We start from the raw sequence: 24,785 nt of genomic DNA, 5'->3' as shown, positions 1-24,785 counted from the left end.
CTGTATTTATCCCGGATGGAAACATATTTTGAAAAATATATTTATCATCATTTGCGTACCTGTGTATTAGTTTTCCTGGACTGGGCTTGTCACAGTCCCGAACAGGGTGTTTTTTGCTGTACTAAATTACTTCGATATGTCGATACAAGAATGGACTGAACAAATTTTATCTACGTTAAATAATCTGTAGTTAAATCACAAAATTCGAAGAGAAACTTTGAATTATGTACTTAAACTTTGACAGTTAGTTTGACAATGTCATGAGGAATGAACAGAGATATGGCTTGTTGCAACTCATTCTTCAAGGCAAGGTATTTGGAAAGAGAGGACCAGGGAGAAGAAGAATATGTTGGCTTCAAAACCTGAGAAAGTGGTTTAATACATCGACAACCGGACTATTCAGAATAGCAGCAAGCAAAGTTAGAATAGCCATGCTGATCGCCAACATCCGGAACGGATAGGCACCTTAAGAAGAAGAAGAAGAATGGGAGGTTGCAGTAAGTGTAATCACAAACTCTTCTGCTACAAATTCAGCCGATCGGTCTACTCGCTCATTTCTTTCTCCAAGTTCAAATTGTCATAAGAGTTCTCACGATTGTCCCCTACCAATCTTGGCAGTTGGATCACCCATAATCAAAGTTAAATCCTTTTCAGAGAGGCTTTTTAAGGTGTTGAATAATTCGTTAGAAAATGCTTCACTTATGTCTCCCAGCTGTAGGGACTTATACCTGGATAATGTTATAGCCCGATCAGGGAACACAAAATTTTATGAAAACCTGCAAAAAAATAAAGGAAGGATGAAAATTTGGAAATACAGTAGAACGTCAATAATCCGGATTAATTGGGACCGACCCCATCCGGATTATCAAATTATCCGAATTATCGAAATTACTTCAAAAAAATGCCAGTATACACATTAAAGTACAACAAACGTTTTAAAATTTTGTTTTCTCTTGTACTAAAGTGTCTAGAGGTGAAATTAATCAAAACATTGTATGTTTAAACACTGTATTGTAATTACAGTGGAACCCCGATAAGGCGGCCTCCGATAACCCGGATCGGCCGCGGTCCCCATTAATCCGACTTATCGAGGTTCCACTGTAATTTATAATAGCAGCTTGTGTACAGTAAAAATATCACACTATTTGGGCTTTTAAAAAATGTGTAAAATATTTTTGAACTGCGGTAGAGGTTCGTTTTTTGCAGCTAAGTTCTTAATTTATTTTAAAAGAATCAGATATTTTTGCTAGATACAAATCCGGATTATTGACGGTCCGGATTTTTGACGTCCGGATTATCGACGTTCTACTGTAGGTAGTTGAAATTGTCTATTATTATATAGGAAAAAGTTTACAATTCTACATCCCCTCCATTTTACAACAATTGGAAAATACGAGGTGAAAAATATTTTCTCGGGAGTGCAAAAATATACGTTCACAATAAGTCCGGAATTGGATAAAATGACTAATTCTAAGCAACTTTTGTTCTATAGAGTTTATTCACTAAGTCAATACTTTTCGAGTTATTTACGAGTGAATATTTTCATTTTTAACGAAAAAACACATGTTTTTGGACGGTTTTTCGCAGATAACTCAAAAAGTAAGTATTCTAGCGAAAAAAATATTCTTAGTAAAAATATAGCTTATATAATATTGAAAAAAATTGTGTACGCTTGAGGTCTGCAGACCCAGCAGAAGCAGAGTTGTAGTTAATGAAAAGTAAGTTCTTCTTCGTCAAATTCCAAATCGAATATTTCAATGAGAAATAACCAAAAAACAGAGCACTTTTCGGGGAAAATTCATTACAACTTTTTTAAAGTGTTTAAAAAAAGGTTTATGTTTGTTTTTTAAAAAAACTTCTAATATTAAAAATAAGTGAGTTACGCTCAAAATATTGTTGGTCCCTTTCATTTTGTGGTACAAAAATCGCGAAAACCACCCCCTAATTAGTTTCCCAAAATAAAATTAAACATTACCGCTTCACAAGTTACTTTACTTATGTATTTTTTATATTATCTATAAGCTTCATTGGTTCAAAGTGCTCATTTTTGAAAAGAATTGGGTTTAAAATAAAACATTCTTTTTAATTTTGAAAAAAAAATGGAATTATTCATGAAATTAACTTGAAAATTATAAGTAATATCAAAAATCTTAAAGAGTAATAAAATGTACGTTTTGCTTTTCTGAATATTTGTGCTTTTTTGTTTTCTTGTTAGACGAAAATTGGTTAGGCCTGTTCAAAATTTGCCTAAACTCGTGATTAGTTACTCGTCCAAGCAATTTTAACTACAGCTTTTTCAAAAATAAGTACTTTGAACCGATGAAACTTACAGATCATATAAAAAATACATAAGCAAAGTAACTTGTGAAGTGGTAATGATAAAATTTATTTGTGATGTTAATTAGGGTGTGATTTTCCCGATTTTTTTACTAAAAAATAAAAGGGACCAACAATATTTTGAGCGTAAATCACTTACTTTTAATGTTAAAAGTTTTTTTAAAAAACAAAAATAAACTTTTTTTAAACACTTTAAAAAAGTTAAAATGAATTTTCCCCGAAAAGTGCTCCGTTTTTGGGTTATTTCACATTGAAATATTAGATTTGGAATTTGATGAAGAAGAACCTACTTTTCATTAGCTACAACTCTGCTTCTACAGACCTCAAGCATACACCATTTTTTTCAGTTTTTTATAAGCTATATTTTTGCTAAGAATATTTTTTTCGCTCAAATACTTACTTTTTGGGTTATTTCTGAAAAACCGTCCAAAAACATGTTTTTTTCTGTTAAAAATGAACATATTCACTTGCAAATAACTCGAAAAGTATTGACTTAGGTAAAAAACTCTATGGAACAAAAGTTGTTTAGAATTAGCCATTTTATCCAATTCCGGACTTATTTTGAATGTATATTTTTCACCTTCGAGAGGGGGGTATTCCCCTCCATTTTTGAAAAATGGAGGGGATGTAGAATTGTAAACTTTTTCTTATATAATAATAGACAATTTCAACTACCTATTCCCAAATTTTCATCATTCCTTTTTTTTTGGGGTCAGATTGTTCTTTGATCGGGCTATAAGTTATAATTGGGTAGGTGATAAGTTAAAGAAGGGGCCTTCTTTTCGATATGGGTACAAAATTTTTAACATGTCTGACAGTTTCGTTATTTAAGATTATAGGTACTCCATTTTCATGTCTTCTATTGAGGTTACCTGAATAATATGTGATGATCATTATTTTCACATTGTCAGAGTTAGTCCATCTCATTTTGCTTACTCCCAATGTCTATTGATAATCTACCATCTCCTTGATTGCATTATTAGCCTTACCTGCCTAGTATATTGTTTTAACAGTCCTTGTGGAGATCGTGAAGTTTATTTTTCGTCACCAACAGATTTCGTATGTTGGTGACAGAGACGGCCCTGCCGTCCTGTGATTGTCATTAACTACCGGATCTTGGTACCCGAATCACATGATCAGTATTCCTTGGTATCCGATTCCGGGCATGTCATCAGCTATCTTTTGTAGACCAGTTTTCATGTTAATATAGGATGATTTTGCATCAAGCAGTGTTAAAATTTGAATAAAATTCATTTGATTTGATTCCGTCCGAAATGTATATCCTATTGGTTATATGAAATGGAATAAAAAAGATTTGAAATAAAATCAATATAATTTATTAAAAAGCACCTTAGATATTTGCATATTATTAATAATCTATGCTCATTATAACTTTACAAATAGTGTAAAAAATTTAAACCTTCAAAAACAAAACAATTAAACATCAGTTAATTTGTTTTTAGAAATACTAGAGGCATTATACACACAAATTGAAAACACTACTAGGTATTTTTGTAATTTACAAAATTGTGTATGTTATTTATATCAAATCGTTCAGATTATAAGAATTGGCAGTTATTTTTACAAACGATCAAGGAGTCACTGTAGTTCTTAAGCCACCTTTACACGGTCAATATTATTGATGCAATATTTTTTCAATGATATTATTGTTTCAATGTATTCCTTACAAGTTCAATATATTGATCAATATCGATATTGTCTCAATAATATTGATCGTATAAAGGTGGCTTTACTCTTACTATTACATGTTCATGGATATTTATTGCAAGAGAACTCTAAAGACCTAAATAAGTAAAAGCAAGCAAAGCAATGTCGGATTTAGATGCAGAGATGAGAAAAAAATTGTGCAAAATAGAATAAACGAAATACTTTCATACGTACATATATTAAGCAATTTAATTATAGCATTCAGAAAAGGACATCGCAGACATCTTATGGGAAAAGGAATGTCACACAAATGCAATAAAATTTACTGAATGGATGCATCAAACTTTCAGATTCATAAATACTATTAGTCTAGTCGCTATTCAAAACAGCTTAACCCAGCGTGAGCTAAACCGATTAGAGGAACTATAACTTTGGTATAACTGGAAGTGCGTTCTCATTTATTATTTATAAAATAAGAGTCTTAGTCAGCGTTAGATGAAATCGTGTACTTGAGCCAATTCAACTGGTTTGTAGTTGGTAGATTATTTATTCGTAGCCTGAGTTTGCATTTCTCATTGGTTTGATCTGACAATAATCACATTGTTATCAAATAGGATCCCAAATGATCTCACAGGGCGGGTGTAAGCCAATGGTTAGAAAAAAGCAGAGATAGGAAACTGGAGGAAAATAACTATATAAATACTATATAATAAAATATATATCTTCTCGATATCCTTAATGTCACTTAGGGATTTTATTCTGCTTTCTATTTTTATCAATTTCCTCGACATTTCTGCCTAACCACTTCTTTTTTTTTTCTCCCCAAGATTTACCTTCTTTTTTTTTTCTACATTTCTTTTTTGGTTCAACCATCTCTCGATGAGTCTTCATTTGCACTTTTGTCTTAATTTTTCACATACATAATTATCCCTATTAAATTTGTCTTGTCTTATTCAAACCACACAGTCATAACAATTTAATAAATTTCTAGGGATGCAGGGCATCCCTACCATTTCGTTCGTTGCAATTCGTAACTGCACGCCGGGATTTGTCCTGGTTGGGTCAGAGAGAGCAGCATATGTGCCTCCTGATGAGAGACTAATAAGTTTCGAAACCGGTAGAGGTGCTTGCTGCACTCTCTGATTGAACTAGAATATAATGCGGCTGTAGTTTCGTGTAGCAACGAAATTGAAAATGGTTATTCATTTTTGATTAATAAATTTCTATTGTATTCATTATCAATTTCTTTTTAACCGATTAATTAATTTAAGATCTTACATTAGAAGTATTATGATTTTCATTACATTTAGTTTAGTTTTTATGGTTAATTGTTAAAAACTTTAAATGAATGCACATTGGTTCTATAATATATTACGAAATAATTAATTGCTACTGATTAATATGATATTTTTGTAACAAGGCAGTGTATACGTCCTATTAATAGATTTTTGTCATCTCTTCTTTGCTAAATTTTGTTTCTTTATAAACACGGTTAAAGAAAAAGGTTTTTAGGTTCGGTTAAGAGTCAGTTTGGGATCAAATACTATCATTCTCACACAACAATTTTTTAATAAAGGATCAAGGCTATGTGAAGAAGAAATGGTTAAATGAGGTAAACCATTAGGTACTATTAAAATTCTGCATAATGATTTATTAGCTGAATATAAAGCTGTGATAGATATATTATATCTTCTATATTACTAAATGTTGATGAAAGAAAACACTATTTACAACAATAGGTTTTTTATATTTTTATGGTTCGTATTATGACTTAAAATATATTTTAAAGCACAAAATATTTCATATATCATATAAAAAAACAACTGCCAACTCTTTGAGCCATAAAGAAAATTATCACTAAATATATTTTGGTATATATATTTTATACAAATTCATCTTTTTTTTATATAAAACCTACAACCTCGACTTTTTCTGACCAAGTCGAGTAATTATCCTATATCAAAGATTCAGTTCTTTCTTCAGACAAATGATACCTCAACATTTGTACTCTCTTCTATCTAATATAGACCTGCAACTGCAATGCGCATTGCAACAATACTTTGATTCCTGGCATGAAGCTGGCGATTTGAGCGAAATCTGGGCCAGATACGAGCTGCGTGTGCAAATTCAAACCTCCCGTATAGTTTCCTGTTTGGATCATCTGGACCAGGTCGTGAAGGGATGCCAGTGTGTTAGGCGAAAGCTGAAATTATAATAAAGAGTTAAGACAAGGAGAATTTCGTTAAAACTGTTTTAAACTTCCTATTTACGATATGTACTATAAATTATAATAAGTAAATAAATTATTTATCTACAGATAACTTGCAAAAAGCTCACAAATTTAAAAATTAAATTAAAAATTTAAATTGTGCCAACCTCACAAAATTGCAAAAATACTAGATCCTTTGTAAAAAGTATATTTAAAAGTCCCTATAAATAAGAAGTTACACGTATACATTACCTTTTGATCTCTAAGGGCGTCATACAATAATTCCAATTTTCTACCTACGTCCTCCAATTTCCTTTTGGTTTGCTAAAAATAATTCAACCGGTCAATAAACTATTACTCTTTCATATAAATTATTTATTTGCTTTACCTATTGTTACAATTAATGTAACATGTTTAATTTTGTTTAAATTTAATTTCAAATTTCTTAAAAATATTTTCAATATTTCGAATTAATTGCTATCCGTCGTAGTTAATCGTAGACAGTACCTCTTTCTGTCAACCTGTTCCGATTTTAAACGCGTGTCGCTTCTGCTCAGAATTTAGTTGTGTTCTATCAATTCCTGGTGTCTGTAAGTATGCTAAATTTAGATTTGTTTCTTTGCTCTAATGAGTTTTGTTTTTTCCCGTAGAAAAAACACCAATCAGGTTAGGGGGTGAGCCCTATATTCGTTAAGGCTGCTAAGTAGCCTAATCCAGTCTCTGGATATATTTTGAGGATTACCTGCTACCGGTAATAGAATTATATTCTGGATGGAGTGACGAGTGCCTCCATATTATTTCTTGTTTCTTCCCGAATTGAAGATATTTTGTATGGTTTCTTCCCGTATTGAGGACATTTGGTAGGAGTTTGATTTGGGATATGGATTTTATGGCTTCTACCCGGCTTTGAGCCCGATTTTTTTATGTTTGGTTGGGTCCACGTGTCATGGAGCATGGCAGATATATCCAAGTTAAGTACAACATAGTGTGTTAATTTTTTGAGCCTGTTGGGATTTAATCTGAGTTTTTAATTACAAGTTGTTTTTAAATATATGTATAGCTATTCTGTGTGCGTTAACATATGGTAACTTTTTATTGAGGTAATTTTTATCGAGTGCCCAGGCAAAAAATTATCATATAATTTTTTGTCTGGTTGTTATAAGCAATTCAAAGGTTCAATATAGATTTGTACCAATCAACCTTGTAATTACCTTGATTGAAAGATTTTTACGGTTTTGGTTAGATTATTTGCCATTAGTATTTGTAAATTTCATATTAAATTATTTAACACTTTTCATACATTTCGTTTTCCATTCAGGAATTTATATACTTATAGTCAAAAGGATATTTTGATTTCTCAATAAATATAGTGTTAATTTTCTATGAAGGGATTTGTTTTTTTTATCTAGCCCTGGACGTATTTGTTCAATAATGATCCAGGAACCATAAATATTCTTTTTGAGTTTTGGTTTAGAGTAAATATTAGTCAATTTTAAGTACCTTTATGGTATTCTCGGGGTACAATCTTTTTTAATAATTGAATACTTGGCGCTCTTGAAGAATATTTATTGGTGAATGGCTTCTTTTGAACCTCTTGAGGAAGAAGCAATTTCCCGAAGAGTATACTCCCCTTGGAGATGTAAGAGTACTCAGTAAACTGTCGGCTTTATAGCCGGAACTTTTAAATTGTCCAGTTTTGAGTAGTAAATTTCGTCTTTCGTAACAGCAATTTTTTTATTCTTCTTCTTCTTATGCAATCCACTAATGGATGTTCGCGATCACGTTTGACCCTTTTTCTCTATCCCTTGCAGTATGTATTAGGTCTCCTATGTTTTTTAGTCCTGTCCATTGTTTGACATTACGGAGCCATGACATTTTCTTCCTGCCCACTCTCCTTCTTCCTTCGATCTTTCCTTCAATTAAGGTTTGCAGAAACTGATATCTTTCATTTCTAATTATGTGTCCCAGGTATGCCGTTTTTTTCTGTTTAATTGTGCACATCAGTTGTCGTTCTGTACCAATTCTTCTCAGGATTTCTCCATTTGTTATTCTTGCGGTCCAGGGAACTTTAAGGATTCGTCGATAGATCAACATCTCAAATGCCTCTAGCTTATTCATTGTGTTCATTTTTAAAGTCCATCCTTCCATGCCATATAGGAGCACCGACCATATATAGCATTTTGTGAATCTTAGTCTTAGGTTTAGGTCAAAGTCAGAGTTCGTAAAGACGTTTCTGAATTTCATGAATGCACTTCTGGCTCTTTCTATAAGACATTTAATTTCCATATCCGACATCCAGTCTTCACATAGCCAGGTTCCCAGGTACTTAAACTTTCTTACGCGCTCTACATCTTGGTTGTTATATGCTAGTCTTGCATTTTGATGTTGACATAATTGACGGCTGATTATAAGGAACTTCGTCTTTTTTATGTTGATGCTAAGTCCCATGTTCTCGCTATGCTCTCCAATTTTATTAAGAAGGTTTTAGAGGTCTTCTATATTGTCTGCTATTAAGACCGAGTCATCCGCATATCGTATATTATTGACCCAGGTACCATTTACTTTGATGCCGCTTTCGCATTCCTCAAGAGCTTCCTGGAAGATACTTTCTGAATATAGATTGAACAGTAGTGGGGAGAGAATGCATCCCTGTCTTACACCTCTAAGAATTTTTTGAACTTGCGTTGTTTCATTATCTACCTTGACGACAGCTGTTTGATTCCAGTAAAGAGCCTCTATGCAACGAATGTCTTTTTGATCTATGTCGAGTTGTTTTAGTATAAGTACGAGTTTATGATGTTGTACTCGACCGAAGGCTTTTTCATAATCTATAAAGCACATCATTACATCTTTCCTTTGATCGTAGCAGTTCTGAGCTAGCACTTGGGCTGCAGCTAGTGCTTCCCTGGTACCTTTTCGAAATCCAAATTGTGAGCAACCAATAACCTTATCGCATTTTGTGGAGATTCTGTAGTGAAGAACTTTGAGGAATATTTTTAAAGAATGGCTCATCAGACTTATCAGTCGGTGCTCTTGACACTTTGTTGCGTTGTTCTTTTTTGGCAAAGGGATAAAGGTAGATACAAGCCATTGGACAGGGAATTTTCCTTTTTTATAGATTTGGTTGAAAAATCTTTGGAGTATCGTAATTCCCTCTTCATCTAACAATCTGAGTAACTCAACAGGAATTTTATCAGGTCCAACTGCTTTCCCGTCTTTCGAGGTATTTATAGGTATTTATTGCTCTAGTAATTTCTTCAATTGTGATCTCGGGACCAGATAGGTTGTTAATATCTATCACTTGTTCCTGAACGACTTCTATCTCAGGCCTCTCGTCTGCAAAGAGATTTTTAATGCATTTTTCCCATATGAGTTTCCTCTCTCTATCATCTTGTGTCATTTTTCGTTGTTCATTTTTTAAGTTAGAAAACTTCTTTTTTCTGTATATTCCAGCTACCTCCTTTAGTTTCTTATGTAGATTGTGGTCATCATGTTGTTTTTGTAACTGTTCCATTTCCTCACACTGTTTCTTTAGCCACTTATTTTTTGCCGTTCTTATCTCTCTTGTTATGCGTTGTTGTTGTTCTCGATATTTGTCTCGGTTCCCTTGGTTTTTATGTTTTCTTCTTTCTTCGAACATTGCCAGGATTTCGTCAGTCATCCAACTTTTCTTTTGTATTTTTTGTTTATAACCTAATTCTTTTTTAACTGTATCCGTCATTGTTTCCTCTATGGCTCTCCATGTGTTATCCAAATTAACTTCTCTTTCTAGTTCTACTTTTCTATTCTTTGTTAGTTCTTTGTTTAATTTCATACTTAATTCTCTTCTGGTATTCTCATCTTTAAGTTTAGCATAGTCTATTGTTGGTTCTGGTTTAGGTCTCCTCATATTAGTGATTTTTATTTTTATTTCTGCTAAGAGAAGGACATGGTCTGATGGATCATCGGCGCCAGGGTATGTACAAGTTCTAGTTATTGATGATCCAAATCTTTTGTTAACCATTACGTAATTGATCTGGTTTCGAACTATACTCTCGGGGCGGTCCGCTGGGGCTTTCCATGTATATAAGCGTCTAGGTGGTAGCTTGAACCAGGTATTAGATATTTTCATATCTTCCTCTTGGCAAAATTGATATAGTCGTTCGCCTCGGTCATTTCTCTCTCCATTTTTTTATTACCGTAACACTATACCAAATTAGAAGAAATGAATACAGAAATTTTTTAAACTCATAGTTACCAGCAACAACGGTAGCAGATTGGCATAATGGACAATGGCAAATTCAGAGTAGCCAGTACTCCACAAACACCCCAGAAGCACTTAAAAAGTAGTATTAAATTCACCAAGATTCTGTGTTAAACCTCGTCGATTTTTACTACACCGAGCTTTCGACATTTTCTCTAGTGTTGCTGGGTACGGCGGACGGTTCATGTTTACCATCGATGGTGACGTGGTTTACTGATGTGGCGTTGGGTGGGAGTTGGACGCAAAAATTCCTAACTGCGGGAATTGGATTGGTAGATATTTTAAGAGAGATGTCTCCAACTCGAAGGTAAACGGGTGTCGTCATCTCTTTTATTGAGACAATTCGGACGTTTTTTAATCTCTATGTCCTCTCGGATAATTCATGGTTTATAGAAACGGATGGGAAGGCTATCTTTTTGGAGTTTTCAAAATTAATTTTGTATCTTGTATGAAGAGCTAAATTGAAATAGGAATTGCGAATTCAGAAATGGAATAGTCATAAATCCTATTTTGGATTCTACCATTGGTTTGGCCTATGCAAGATTAAGGGCAGGCTGCATAAGGAATTTATAAACTTCTTGTTGTTCATTTGAAATGTTGTCTGACTGTTCGGACCAGAGATGAAAATTTTTTGTTGGGGGTAAATATTTTTTTTACTCCTCTTGATGATTTAGTCGATTTTGTCAGTGACACCTTTTTTGTAATTAAGAAAACCTGTCGTTATGATGAGGGTCTATGTCTTTGGGTTGAGATTAAGCGTAGATTGATGCTTGTGGACGTTCCTATTGATGTGATTTTCGCGGTAATAATGTTGAATAAGGGCTTGTTTTAAAGAATACTTGCATAACCGCAAAGGTAAATTGATCTGGGGACAAGGGTATTAATGACTGAATTAACTTGTGAAGGTGGGTGATGAGAGTTGCCATGCAAGTAGCGGTTGGTATGGGTGTATTTTCGAATGACGAAAATAAAGTCAACATTTGGCTTCAAGGCAAGGGTGCTTTAATGTTTTCAAATTCATATGAATGGTATACATCCTTATAGTATCCAGTTCAAGATGGAAACTGATCATCCAATTCAATTAATCCAATTCCCACCGGCAGGAATCTTTGCGCCAACACCCACCAAGCGCCACGTTAGTAAACCACGTCATCATTAACGGTATAAATAAATCGTCCGCCGTCTTAAACAGCAGTAGTGCAGTGAGTAGTAAACACTGTAGTGAAGAGATCTGGAGGCTCAGGAGACAGCCCCGAAGTCCTGCAAAAGACATCAGATGCTCAAATGCGGTGTATTTAAAATCGACCCGGCTTAAGCCTGGTGAGTTTGATACTATTTTTTTTTAATAATATTAATCTGACTATAGGTTCAATTGTACTAATGGCGCAAACATTTGCGAACATAGAGGGGTAATTTTAGAGAGTACTTTTATGGTATTTATAGAAAAATATTGTTTTAAATGTGTCTAGTCGTTGTGTTTATTCTAAGATGTACGATTATTTATATCACTGCTGTGTGTCGCATAATTCTAGTTTTACTATATCATACAAATTCGTTACACAATGAAAATATTCTCTATTGCTAATTTTTTTTTGTCTATATCAGGGTACAATCTGCCTCTAGTCACTATTGCTGTTATTCTCCTATTTTTTGGCTCCAACGTGCTCTAAAGTATGGGTTTTAGTGTAAAACCCATGTTTTAGAGAATGTTAGTATATTATGCTACAAAAGTATGCCAGACGGAGATGTCAAAGAAAATATGTAATGCATTTCTACAATTCGAATGAAAGTTTTACTTTTAATATAACCAAATATTAAAAATAACACTTTATTAGAACTAATCTTCTCGTTACACCATTCGTGGCTTTTAAAATTTGCAAGCCAATGAATTGCCGGACCTAAGAAGGCCGAGGTAGATCTATCAGGTTGCATCTCACTTCTCGCCTGTCCAGCATGGTAAAATTCCAACAAAGATTAGTTCTCAATACTCAGATTAGGAGTAGAACTAATAAAAATAATAGATAAATAATCATTTCGTTTTGAACCGAAACAGGAGCCGTCTTATTCTAGTTAGTTCAGAGAGCGCCAAAAGCACTCTATCTAGTTTCAACTCTTCTTAGGGTCTCATCAGAGTGCATATTTGATTCTCTCTGAACCACTAAAACTCGGGCTGTCATGCCGGTATGCATATTTATAGATGCTAGCGTATGTAGATACCAGGGTGTTGAAATCAGTTAGGGTTTGGAAAAACAGTACATTTACAGATGCTAGCGTGTGTAGACACCAGGGTGTTGAAATCAGTTAGGGTTTGGAAAAACAGTACATTTACAAATACTAACAGATTAGGACACCAGAGTGTTGAAACCAGCTAGCTTGTTTAGTGGCGATACATGCATAGATGCCAACGGCTATTGACATTGCTTTTATAGACCTACTTCTGTGAAAAAATATTTAAGTGATTAAGATATTAATAAATAATTAAACGTTGTTAGGATATGAACAATATAAATAATTCATCCATTAAGGATGTCCAATCTCTGAATTGTAGATTCTAGACATAAAAATAATAAGATTTAACTCAAATCACTTAGATAAAATGTGGCTCGTTATTAAGTTACTTATTGAGTTAGTTATTTAAAAATTTAATAACTATTTTTACTCAGTACTTTAGCACTATTTAACTATTTTTATTGGGAAATAAGCCACAATTTTACTAAAAAAAAGATTTTATTTTACCACTATTTGACGTATCCTTGCCATACTTGGCAGAAAGTGTGTACCCTATTAAATTATGGTAAACAAACGTTGCTGGCTAGGACCAGAGGCGTACGACAGGGGAAAGTGAATTGTTGACCCTTCCCAAATTCTACGTCACTGACGGAATTGCTATTTTAGGATAATTTTTATATTCTCCAATACTTTTCATGTAACAATATATTCTTCATTCGTAACGATAAAATAATTAGTTTGCAAGATATTTGAAGTTAAAAATGGAGGGGCACATAACATTCAAAATAGCTGTGCCGTTTCATTTTTAACTTCAAATACCTCGAAAACTAACGACTTTATCGGTACGAATGAAGAGTATATTATTTACATAGAATGTATTAAAGAATCTAAATATTGAGCTAAAATAGCAATTCTGCCCGTTGCGTAGAATTTGGAAAGGGTCAACCATTTACTATCCCCTGTCGTACGCCTTTGGTAGTAGCCAGAAACGTTTGTTTACCATAATTTGATAGGCTACACAGTACTTACACTTTCTGCCAAGTATGACAAGGATATTTGTGGCTTATTTCCCATTAAAATAGTTAAATAGTGTTTAAAGTACTGAGGAAAAATAGTTATTAAATTTTTAAAGAAAACACCCTGTAACTCAGTAACGAGCCACATTTTATCTAAGTGATTTGGGTTAAATCTTATTATTTTGAGGTCTGGAATCTACAACTCAGAGATTGGACATTCTTAATGAATCACCCTGTATTAACACAAAGGAACAACATAAAAATATTAGGTTATTGAGCAGATCCATGCCCTTTAGCGTTAGGTTGGTTCTGTGTGATGTTTCTCATCAGGTTTCTACTTCTTTTTTTTTCGATCTGGACGTCCATCCAAAACCGAGGCAACAAAAGGAAAAAAAGAAGTAGAAAGCTGATGAGAAACATCACACAGAACCAACCTAACGCTAAAGGGCATGGATCTGCTCATTGACCTAATATTATTTTTTATGTTGTTCTTTTGTGTTAATATATTTATATTGTTCATATCCCAACAACGTTCAATTATTTATTAATACCTACTCAAATCACTTAAATATTTTTCCACAGAAGTAGGTATATAAAATCAATATCAACAGCCGTTGGCATCTATGCATGTATAGCCACTAAAAGAGATAGCTGGTTTTAACACTCTGGTGTCCAGATCTGTTAGTATAATTTGTAAATGTACTGTTTTTTCAAACCCTAACTGATTTCAACACCCTGGTGTCTACACACGCTAGCATCTGTAAATGTACTGTTTTTCCAAACCCTAACTGATTTCGACACCCTGGTGTCTACACAAGCTAGCATCTGTAAATATGCTGCCGGTATCGGTTCACAACGAAATAACATGATATCATGGATGCTGAGGCATCACGTTATTTCGTTGTGAACCGATACCGGCAGCCCGAATTTTAGTGTTTCAGAGAGAATCAAATATGCACTCTCTGATGAGACCCTATGAAGGGTTGAAACTAGTTAGAGTGCTTTTGGCGCTCTCTGAACTAACTAAAATAAGACGGCTCTTGTTTCGCTTCACAACGAAATGTTTATTTACTATTTTTATTAGTTCTACTCCTATTCTGAGTATTGGGAACTAATCTTTGTTGGAATTTTAGCGAGCTGTTGAGCCGGGAAGTGAGATGCAACCTGACAGATCTCCCTCGGTCTTCTGAGCTCCGGCAATTCGTTGGCTTGCAAATTTTAGAAGCCTCGAACGGTGTAACCAGAAGATTAGTTCTAATAAAGTTTTATTTTTGATATTGTTAATATTAAAAGTAAAACTTTCATTCGTCTTTAGCAGATGCCGCCACGGCATCCATGCTATCATGTTATTTCGTTACGAACCGATACCGGCAGCCCGAATTTTAGTGGTTCAGAGAGAATCAAATATGCACTCTCTGATGAGACCCTAAGAAGGGTTGAAACTAGTTAGAGTGCTTTTGGCGCTCTCTCAACTAACTAAAATAAGACGGCTCTTGTTTCGCTTCACAACGAAATAATTATTTATTATTAATTCTACAATAGTAAAACAATATTAATTACACATGACAATAAAAAAAATCATCGCATGGTAAGCAGAAAAAAGAGATTTAAACTTACTGGATTATTAGCGGCACAACTGCACTGATTCTTGAGTTCATCGAACACCGTTTTCATATGTAGGTGTTCCTCCGGTATAGGCGCCTTTTGAACCGGTTGTGGGGTTATCGTCCGAGCTGCCTGTTGGATTTCTTGTGGTTGTTGGTGCTGAGTTAAATTAGGCACCACTGCATTTTGGTTGAAACCTCCTGGATTGTAAGAGGTAGCAAAGTTATTTGCTGGTGCCTGGGGTTGGTACATTGTCGGTGCGTTCTACAAATGAAATATACTAGTAGACAATTGAACAAATAGTTATGTTTTTATTAATTGAGGGAACAGCCCTCAAACTACAAACTTTATCAAAAGTACTCTTTTGTGGTGGGTTTTACTTCAAATTTTATATTCCTTCCTTTGCGACACGTAATATTCATATCAGCTCTGTTGTAGCTGGAATATTCTGTGCGCCACACATTTTTACCGCGAGTTACATCAAAATGACCGCTATCATCCAGTATATTCTACCACACGAATTCAACAGGAGGCTACCGCCTGTCAGCGTTGAACATTCTGGACTCTTACAACACTAACTGCGACGTACTGGAACAGCATTATCAGCAAATGTAAATATTATAAAAGAGCATGTAAAAACCACCTTTATTTCAGTCTGATTGAAAATCTTATATTTAAGTCTGATTATACAGTCCCTGGCCATATTATTATGACCATATTATTATGACCACCTTACATTTTGTTTATATATAAATATAAGTAGTGGGGTTCTTACGGTCTCCTCCGCATCCCACATTTCGCCCGCCATCGTTTTCTATCCACCCATTCGTTTTCACACATTTTGTTTAAAAATTATTTTTAAATTTAATTTTTTTATGTAATGTTAATGTTATACATTAACTACAATATATTTAATATATAGGGTGTCCCAAAAGTAGCGGAACGGTCGAATATTTCGCGAACTAAACATCGGATCAAATAACTGAAAAATACGTGTTCAATCATTTTCAAAGATCTATCCAATGACACTAAACACCAATCCCCACTACACCCCCTGAAGGTGGAGTGGGGGTAACTTTAAAATCTCAAATGGAAACCCCCAGTTTTTCTTGCAAATTTTTGGATTCGTTACGTAAAAGTAGGCAACTTTTATTCAAGACATTTTTTCGAACTTTGGATAGATGGCGCTATAATTGGGAAAAACGATTTATCCTGATACCACAGGTAAATTATAGAAACGGTCTAATATCTCACGAAATACACTTCCAAATGAGAAACCAAAAAAAAGATTTTTAATCTTTTTCCCCACCCACCCCCTGGAGGTGGGGGTAACTTTAAAATCTTAAATAGCAACCCCCACTTTTTATTGCAGATTCGGATTCGCCATAAAAAATTAAGCAACATTTATTCGAAACATTTTTTAAAATTTCTGATAGATGGCGCTAGTAAATCGTATTTTTCCAATTAAAGCTCCATCTATTAGTAATTCTAAAAAATGTTTCGAATAAATGTTGCTTAATTTTTCGTGACGGATCCGAATCTGTAATAAAAAGTGGAGGTTGCTATTTAAGATTTTAAAGTTACCCCCACCCCACCCCCAGGGGGTGTGTTGGAGGGTCACGTTTGGTGTTATTCGAAAGGTTTTCGAAAAAGATTAAAAATTTGTTTTTTAGTTTCTCATTTGTAAGTGTATTTCGTGAGATACTAGACCGTTTCTATAATTTACCTATGGTATCAGGATAAATCATTTTTCCCAATTATAGCGCCATCTATCCAGTTCGAAAAAATGTCTTGAATAAAAGTTACTTACTTTTACGTAACGAATTAAAATCTACAAGAAAAACTGGGGGTTTCCATTTAAGATTTTAAAGTTACCCCCCACCCCACCTCCAGGGGGTGTAGTGGGGGTTGGTGTTTGGTGTCATTGGATAGATTTTTGAAAATGATTGAACACGTATTTTTCAGTTTTTCGATCCGATGTTTAGTTCGCGAAATATTCGACCGTTCCACTACTTTTGGGACACCTTGTATATATATATATATATATATATATATATATATATATATATATATATATATATATATATATATATATATATATATATATATATATATATATATGTTACAGTTCAAGTTGATTATCCAGTTGGAGTTGACTCCAACTAGTTGGAGTCAACTCTAACGGCTGGTTTCAGTAAAAGTTGATTATAAATATAAAATGAAGATTTATATTCAACATTTACTAGTAAAAGTAGACTCCAACTAGGAAAAGTATACTCTTCCCAATGCCATTTAGTAAAAGTTGATTCTGATTCACACAAACAGCCGATTCTAGAAATTAAATGTTACTGAATATGTTCAAATTAGTCTAGGATGTATCGTCGCCCCCGTTAGGTAAATTACTCCGATTCGAATTTTTTGCACAAACTTACTCAAAAAGAGGTCCTTATAACAAATCTACTGGGTGCCGGGCAGTACCTTGATCGATAAATTGTTTAAACAATTTTTTTTTAGACAAATTCACAAAAATAATTTTTTCACTTCGAACAATTTTTTTTAGATAATTTGGGTTATTCTGAGCAAAAAAATGTATTTTGTGATTTTTCTATTGTTGTCGAGTTATACGCGATTTAAAATTTGAAAAATGCGAAAGTGGCCATTTTCAATCCTTAATAACTCGGTTAAAATCCATTATTATGAAAGTCAGAAAGTGACCAAATCAAAGATTATAGCCCCCTCTACAAGATCCAGCAGAAATTTTTGTCACTATTTTGTTACTAAGCTTTATCTTTAATTATTAACAATGAGCGCTAAGTACGTATTAGGCGGCCGTCAATGGTGAGTGCTAAAGAGATGCACCATTCCGGCCGTCCAATGGTGAATCTCACTCGCACTCACATTGACGGCCGCCTCAATACACGCTTAGCGCTCATTGTTGATAATTAAAAATAATATCTTATTAATGAAATAATGACAAAAATTTCTTCAGGATCTTATAGAGGTAGCTTTAATCTTTGATTTTTTTTAGTTTTTGACTTTGATAATATATAATATCGTATGGCATTTTTCCCTTTCGGGCAGTTCCGGCGCCATCTTTAACCCTGTTTCAAGTAACTAGTGTCGATGTACACTAGCCCAGGGGGACCGACGGCTTAACGTGCTCTCCGAGGCACGGTGAGACGGCTCGTGTCATTATTGGAAATGAAAATGGTTTGTCTTTGGCAGGGCTCGAACCCACGTGCACTGGCGTATGAGGCCAGCGATTATGCCGTTACTCCACGGCCGCTCGCTCGACTTTCACAATAATTATCTTTAACCGAGTTAATAAACATTAAAAATGGTTATTTTGGCGTTTTTCAAACTTTAAGTCGCTAATAACTCGACAACAGTCAATTTTAAAGAAAAAAGGCCCTAAGATCTAAAAAAAATTTGTACGAAGTGAAAAAATTATTTTTGCGAATTTGTTTAAAATCATTGTTTATCGCCAAACGTCACTAAAATGATCCATTATTGTACTCATTTGCCCTCATTTTCGGCAGTAAAGTAACACCTTGTTGTATTGAAAGAAGAATGTTACTTTACCTGCCGCGATTATTAATCAAATTAACCGAGATTGAATGTAAGTGGTCAATGGCAGCAATCGATTATTTATTTGAGTGAAATTAAAATTTATTTACTTTAATTATTAAAAATATTGTACAAAATTTATCTTATTATTGATAAAATTTATGTCAAAAAGTAAAATTTTGTAGCGTTTCGCAATTATATTCATACAAAATAAATCAAAACTTTACAGATTTAGTAATTAGGTAGGTATACAATATGCAAAAGTCATCTGTCATTACTGTCATTATTGTCATACGAATTTTAACGACTCCCCTACAAGATACTGAAGAAATTTTTGTTATTATTTTATTCATCATCATCAACCTGTACGCGTCCACTGCTGGACATAGGTCTCCCTCAGCTCTTTCCATCTGTCTCTGTTTTGTGCGGCTTGCATCCAGTTGCCGACAATACGCTTCATATCGTCAGCCCATCTGGTTGGTGGTCGTCCTCTGCTCCGTAGTGCTTCTTCTCGTGGCCTCCACTCGACAATACGTTTTGTCCGTATTATTTTATTACTAAGCGGTTATTTTTAATTATTAACAATAGGAGCGTATTGACACAGCTATCAATGTGAGTGCGAGTGAGATGCACCATTGCACCATTTTGACATTTAAAAATTCAAACTTCTGTCAAACCACAAAACTGTCAAAACTTTTTTTTTAATTTATTGCTTACATGTCATCACCTTGACAAGGCGAAAGTTCTTCTTGTGGTGCTTTCTCCTTTAGTGGAGGTTAGCGACTACACTGGTAAATCTGTCTCTGTCCAATGCGGCTCTAAACAAAGATGTTGAATCAAGGCCGGTCCAGTCTCTGATATTTCTAAGCCATGAAATCTGGCGCCTACCGGGACCCCGTTTTCCTTCAATCTTACCCTGGATGATCAGTTGCGTGAGGCGGTACTTTTTTTTTCTCATTATGTGTCCCAGGTAGCTAACTTTTCTGACTTTAATGATTTTTAGCAGTTTCCTATCTGTACCTATTCTCCTCAGAACATATTCGTTGGTGGTGTGGGTTGTCCAAGGTATTTTCAAGTCTCTTGTATAAAGCCAGAGTTCAAAGGCGTCCAACTTGTTCATCAGCGTTTTGTTGTGTCCAGGCCTCCGTTCCATACAAAATATTGACCACACATAGCAATGCAGAAAACGACATCTAGACATCAGGCTGATATTAATGCTACTGTTACAAAATAAGCTTTTCATTTTAATAAACCCCTGTCGGGCTACCTCTATTCTCGTTCTTGACTTCTTGTTTATAATCAAGTTGATGGTTGAACCAGCAACCAAGATATTTGTACTGGCTTACGTATTCAAGCTGTTGGTGTTTCACATATTTATTCTTCTTCTTCTTCCTCTTTATATCTTCCTCAATTCTGGTTATGTGGTTGTTCCATTCTTTTTTTCTATTTAGTGTCCATTCGTTTATACACTGTACGTTACATTGTCTTCTAATATCTTCGCTCCTCTTTCGATCTCTCAGTGTATTTCCTGTAATTGTTCTCAGTACTCTCATCTCTGCCATTTCCAATAGTCTTTGTGTTGTGGCTGTATCGGGTCTTGTTTCTGATGCATATGTCATTATTGGTCTTACACTGGCTTTATAAATTCTTGACTTCATCTCAGTGTTAATATGTCGGTTTCACTAGATAGTGTTATTAAGGCATCCTGCCAATCTATTTGCTTTTTGTACTTGATGTCTCACTTCTTTGTCTAGGTCTCCGTAACTTGACAATGTAATTCCAAGGTATTTTACTTCCATTACTTGTTCAATACTGATGCCATCAATTTCTATTTTGCATCTGATTGGTTCTTTACTGATTACTATTGTTTTGGTTTTCTGAGATGAAATTGTCATATTGAATTCTTTTGCTCTTATGTTAAATCTGTGGACTAATCTTTGCAGACTATCTTCATCTTGGGCTATCAATATTGCGTCGTCTGCATAGCACAGTATTTTTACTTCGTTGTTTCCCATTCTATAACCTCTTCCTTTGTTGACGTTTTTAATGATTTCATCCATGATTAAATTGAAAAGCATAGGACTCAATGAGTCTCCCTGTCTTATTCCGCTGCCTATATCTATAGGTTCTGTAAGTTGTCCATCTATTCTGACTTCCATTTTGTTATTTTGGTAGATGTTCTCAATAGCTTTTATGATATCTAGAGGGACTTCTCTGTTATACAGAAGATGGATTACATCTTTGAGTCTTACTCTGTCAAATGCTTTCTTTAAGTCAATCAGACATAGAAATGCTGGTCTATTATACTCTAGTGATTTCTTAGTAATTTGCTTTATGACGAATATTGCATCTGTACACGATCTTCCAGTATGAAAACCCTGTTGTTCATCTGCTAAACTTATCCTCTGATTCATTACGTCTTGTAAGATTTTAGTTGTAAGTTTTAGGGTAGTATTTAACAAGTTGATACTTCTGTAGTTTTCTGGCTGCTTTTTATCTCCTTTTTTGAATAGTAGAATTAGTTCGCTCGTTCTCAACTCTTCCAGTATTTTATTGTGTTTTATGATTTTGTTAATTAATGTTGTTAATTGTTCTGTCATTGCTGCTCCACAATATTTCAGTAATTCGTTTGGTATTCCATCCTTACCTGCAGCTTTTCTGTTCTTCAGCTTTTCGAGTGTTTTTCGTACTTCCTGTGCACTTATATTAACATCTTCATTTGTGGTAATTTCTGGTGTGTCCGGTTCTAGCATCATTTGTTCTTCCTCTGCATAGAGCTTTTTTAGGTAGTCAATCCATGTATCCTTTTCTATGTGTTTTGGTTCTATTATTAATTCCTTTAACTCCGTTCTTTGACCTCTTATAAAGCGCCATATTTCCTTTTGGAGACCATAAAAATCATGTTCCATTTCTTTCGAAAAACGTTCCCAGTGATCATTTTTTATTCTTTCTTACAGTTTCTAACAGTCTTATAATAATCGTATGCCTCTTGTGTTTTAGTTGACATGTATTTTAGGTAAGCTTTTTTCTTCTCTTTACATTTTTCCTTCACTTCTGTACAAAACCATGGAGTTCTTCGTCTTGGAAGCGATTTATTTTTATTAATGTTTCTTTCACCAAGAACTTCCTTGGCTGAGGCTAAGATATTAGACTTAATTTTTGCCCAGCTTTCTTCGACTTCGTCACTTTCTGTGATATACGTGTTGCTGCTTTTTTCCGTTAGTCTTTTTTGGAATAGGTATCTTGTGGAGTCGTCCTGTCGACTTTAATCTGTCGACTAAAGCTTTCGACTTTAATCTTGGTGATGTATTCTATTTATTGGAATGTGTATTTATTTATTGGTGTACATATTTATTGGAAGAGGCAAATTTTTGTTCCTTGATATTCTTATAACTTTGGTTTTCGCAGTATTGATCTTCATCCCCATTTTTTCACAACTCTCAGTAACCCTATCCAACAGTATCTGCAGACTATGGTCCGAATCAGTCATTAATACTGTGTCATCTGCATACCGGATGTTATTTACTCTCTGCCCGTTTATCCTGATTCCTTCTAAAGAGTGCGATAAAGAGTTCGCAAATATTACCTCAGAGTAGACGTTAAAAGTATGGGTGATAGCACACAACCCTGTCTAACACCTCGTTGTATTTCAATTGGCCTTGACGTATTACCATTGGTCTTTATGCCAATAAATAGCCTCTATAATTTTAGAATCTCTTTTGTCGACTCCGATGTCGTTCAATCTTTCTATCAAGGTCTTGTGCTTCACCCTATCGAACGCTTTCTCAAAATCTATGAAACAGATAAAAAGGTCTGCTTGCTGATCTTTGTATCTTTGTGCCAGAGTTTGAAGACAGAATATTGCTTCTCGTGTCTCCATACCTTTCCTGAAGCCAAATTGTTCTTGACCGGTGACCTCATCACATTTTTTATAATATATTCTGTTCTGTATGATACGCAAGAAAAGCTTCAGAATGTTAGTTAATAGACTTATAAGGCGGAAGTCCTGTCATAATTTGGCGTTCTTCTTTTTAGGCAGTGGTATGAAAACTGATTCAAGCCATATTTTAGGGATAGTCCCTGTATTGCAAACATTATTAAATAGTCCAAGAAGAAGGTCTAAGTTTTCCTCGTTGATTAACTTCAATAGCTCAGCTGGTATTTCATCTTTTCCTACAGATTTGTTGTTTTTTAGTTGACGTCCATTAAATCCAATATTTCCTCTGTCATCCATCTTTGCTTCCGTGGTCGCTGTTTTGTGAGCATTTCAGTTGCCGTTGCAAGGGCGTGTCTGATTTCCTCCCGAAGGCGAAAGTTAAGGATGTTTAATTATATGAAAGTGTGCTAAAAAACAGTGCGAAAAAGTAAAACCGATTTAAAATACATTGTTACTTCAGACACACTTTAAACCCTTCATGTACTGCTATCTATATTTAAAATTTTCACATAATAAAACCTTTACATTTTACATAATATGAGATAGAGTAGATAAAAATTATTTTTGTGAATTTGGTTAACAAAAATTGGTTAAACAATTTTTCGACCGCGGTACCGCGTGACACCCTGTGTATTTGGTATAAGGATTGTTATACGGATGTATTTCTTTGAGTAAGTTTGTGCAAAAAATCGAATCAGAATAATTTACCTAACGGGGGCGACGTTACAGACTATACTAATAAGTAGTTGAAACGGTCAAAACAAAGAAACGCACACTCATCAAAAATGCACTTGAGATTCTCGTATAATCAACATTTACTGAATCGATCCAGGAAGAGTCAACTCCAACTAGTAAAAGTTGATTTAAATTTTTAAAATCAACTTTTACTGCTCGTTTCAGTTGGAGTTTACTCCAACTAGTTGGAGTCAACTCTAACTGAGAATCAACTTGAACTGTAACATACACACCGTTTTTAGGCGTCAACGCCCTTCCGGTAGGGATCTATGGAGGAGTGTCACCGAGCCGCAAGCCCTTATCCCTTGCCGTACCACTCCTCCATAGGCCGATCAGACACCAGCTTATTCCAAACCAAGTCGTAGATTCTTTTTAGAATTTTCAGTCTTTTTATTTTTTCTATTCACCGGGCTGGGGCTCGAACCTCGATCGCCTCGACCGCATATCCACTAGATTTGTCAATCGTGCGCCTCAGTCCGCTTGGCTAATCTGATCGACAGATCTGATCGATATATTTAATAATACACAGCAATAAAATATTTGACAATACTACATATTTAAGTATATATTTTTTAATGTTTTGTTGAATTCCCGACTTTAACCCCATAAAAAAATATTTGGGAGCTTTTAAAACGAGAAATTTACAGTGAAAAGGTCACCAAAAAACTTGTTTTGATTGAAGAACTAATATATCATTGGAACCACAATGACAAATTGAAGCAAAGTGAATTTAACTGCATTAAAAGTATGCCAAATAGCAGTAATCAAAGTTACCAAAATTAAAGGGAGTTCAACAAAATATTAAAAAACATAAATATGTGATTTTTTCAAATGATTTATTGCCGTTTATCATTAAATATATCGCTGGTACATATGATTAATGTGATTCCTAATACATTTCCAGTGAAAATAATAACTCTTTGATAAGTGTTGGCGATACAATTTTATTGTATATGCGTGTCCGCGAAGATTATAACTCTCAAAATATTTATAACGAAAAGATTTAGTTCATAATAGATGTCGACGAAAACAATTATTTCTGAGAACTTTTTAATAATTATAATTTTCGTGGACCCACAAAGAGAAATGATGTTTTCTGCTGATACTCCTCAAAAATTAAATTGTTTCGTTAACACTTTATTAGGGATTATAATTTTCACAATCATATAATCGAAAATAATATTTTTCGCGGCGTTCATTGAAAGTTCTATTCTTAACGGCATTTTTCGGAGTTATACT

General features: G+C 34.3%; 1 protein-coding gene across 5 annotated transcripts in view; it reads right to left on the bottom strand.

The window, feature by feature from the left end:
- Window positions 1-3,658: 3,658 nt before the first annotated feature.
- The window catches only part of LOC114331875 (protein transport protein Sec31A), a 115,791-nt gene continuing 94,664 nt past the window's right edge, over window positions 3,659-24,785 (bottom strand). For all 5 annotated transcript variants that reach the window (XM_050646258.1, XM_028281557.2, XM_050646251.1 and 2 more), the window contains 3 exons: window positions 15,320-15,571; window positions 6,467-6,538; window positions 3,659-6,208 (listed from right to left, as the gene is read on the bottom strand). In XM_050646258.1, the coding sequence (XP_050502215.1) occupies window positions 6,020-6,208; window positions 6,467-6,538; window positions 15,320-15,571 (513 nt within the window). In that variant the 3' untranslated portion in view covers window positions 3,659-6,019. The remainder of the gene's footprint in view (window positions 6,209-6,466; window positions 6,539-15,319; window positions 15,572-24,785) is intronic.

Source organism: Diabrotica virgifera, chromosome 1, assembly GCF_917563875.1.
Source record: "Diabrotica virgifera virgifera chromosome 1, PGI_DIABVI_V3a".
Classification (NCBI taxonomy): Eukaryota; Metazoa; Arthropoda; class Insecta; order Coleoptera; family Chrysomelidae; genus Diabrotica; species Diabrotica virgifera.
The sequence above is the reverse complement of the archived record's forward strand: the minus strand, read 5'-3'. Positions and strand labels throughout refer to the sequence as shown.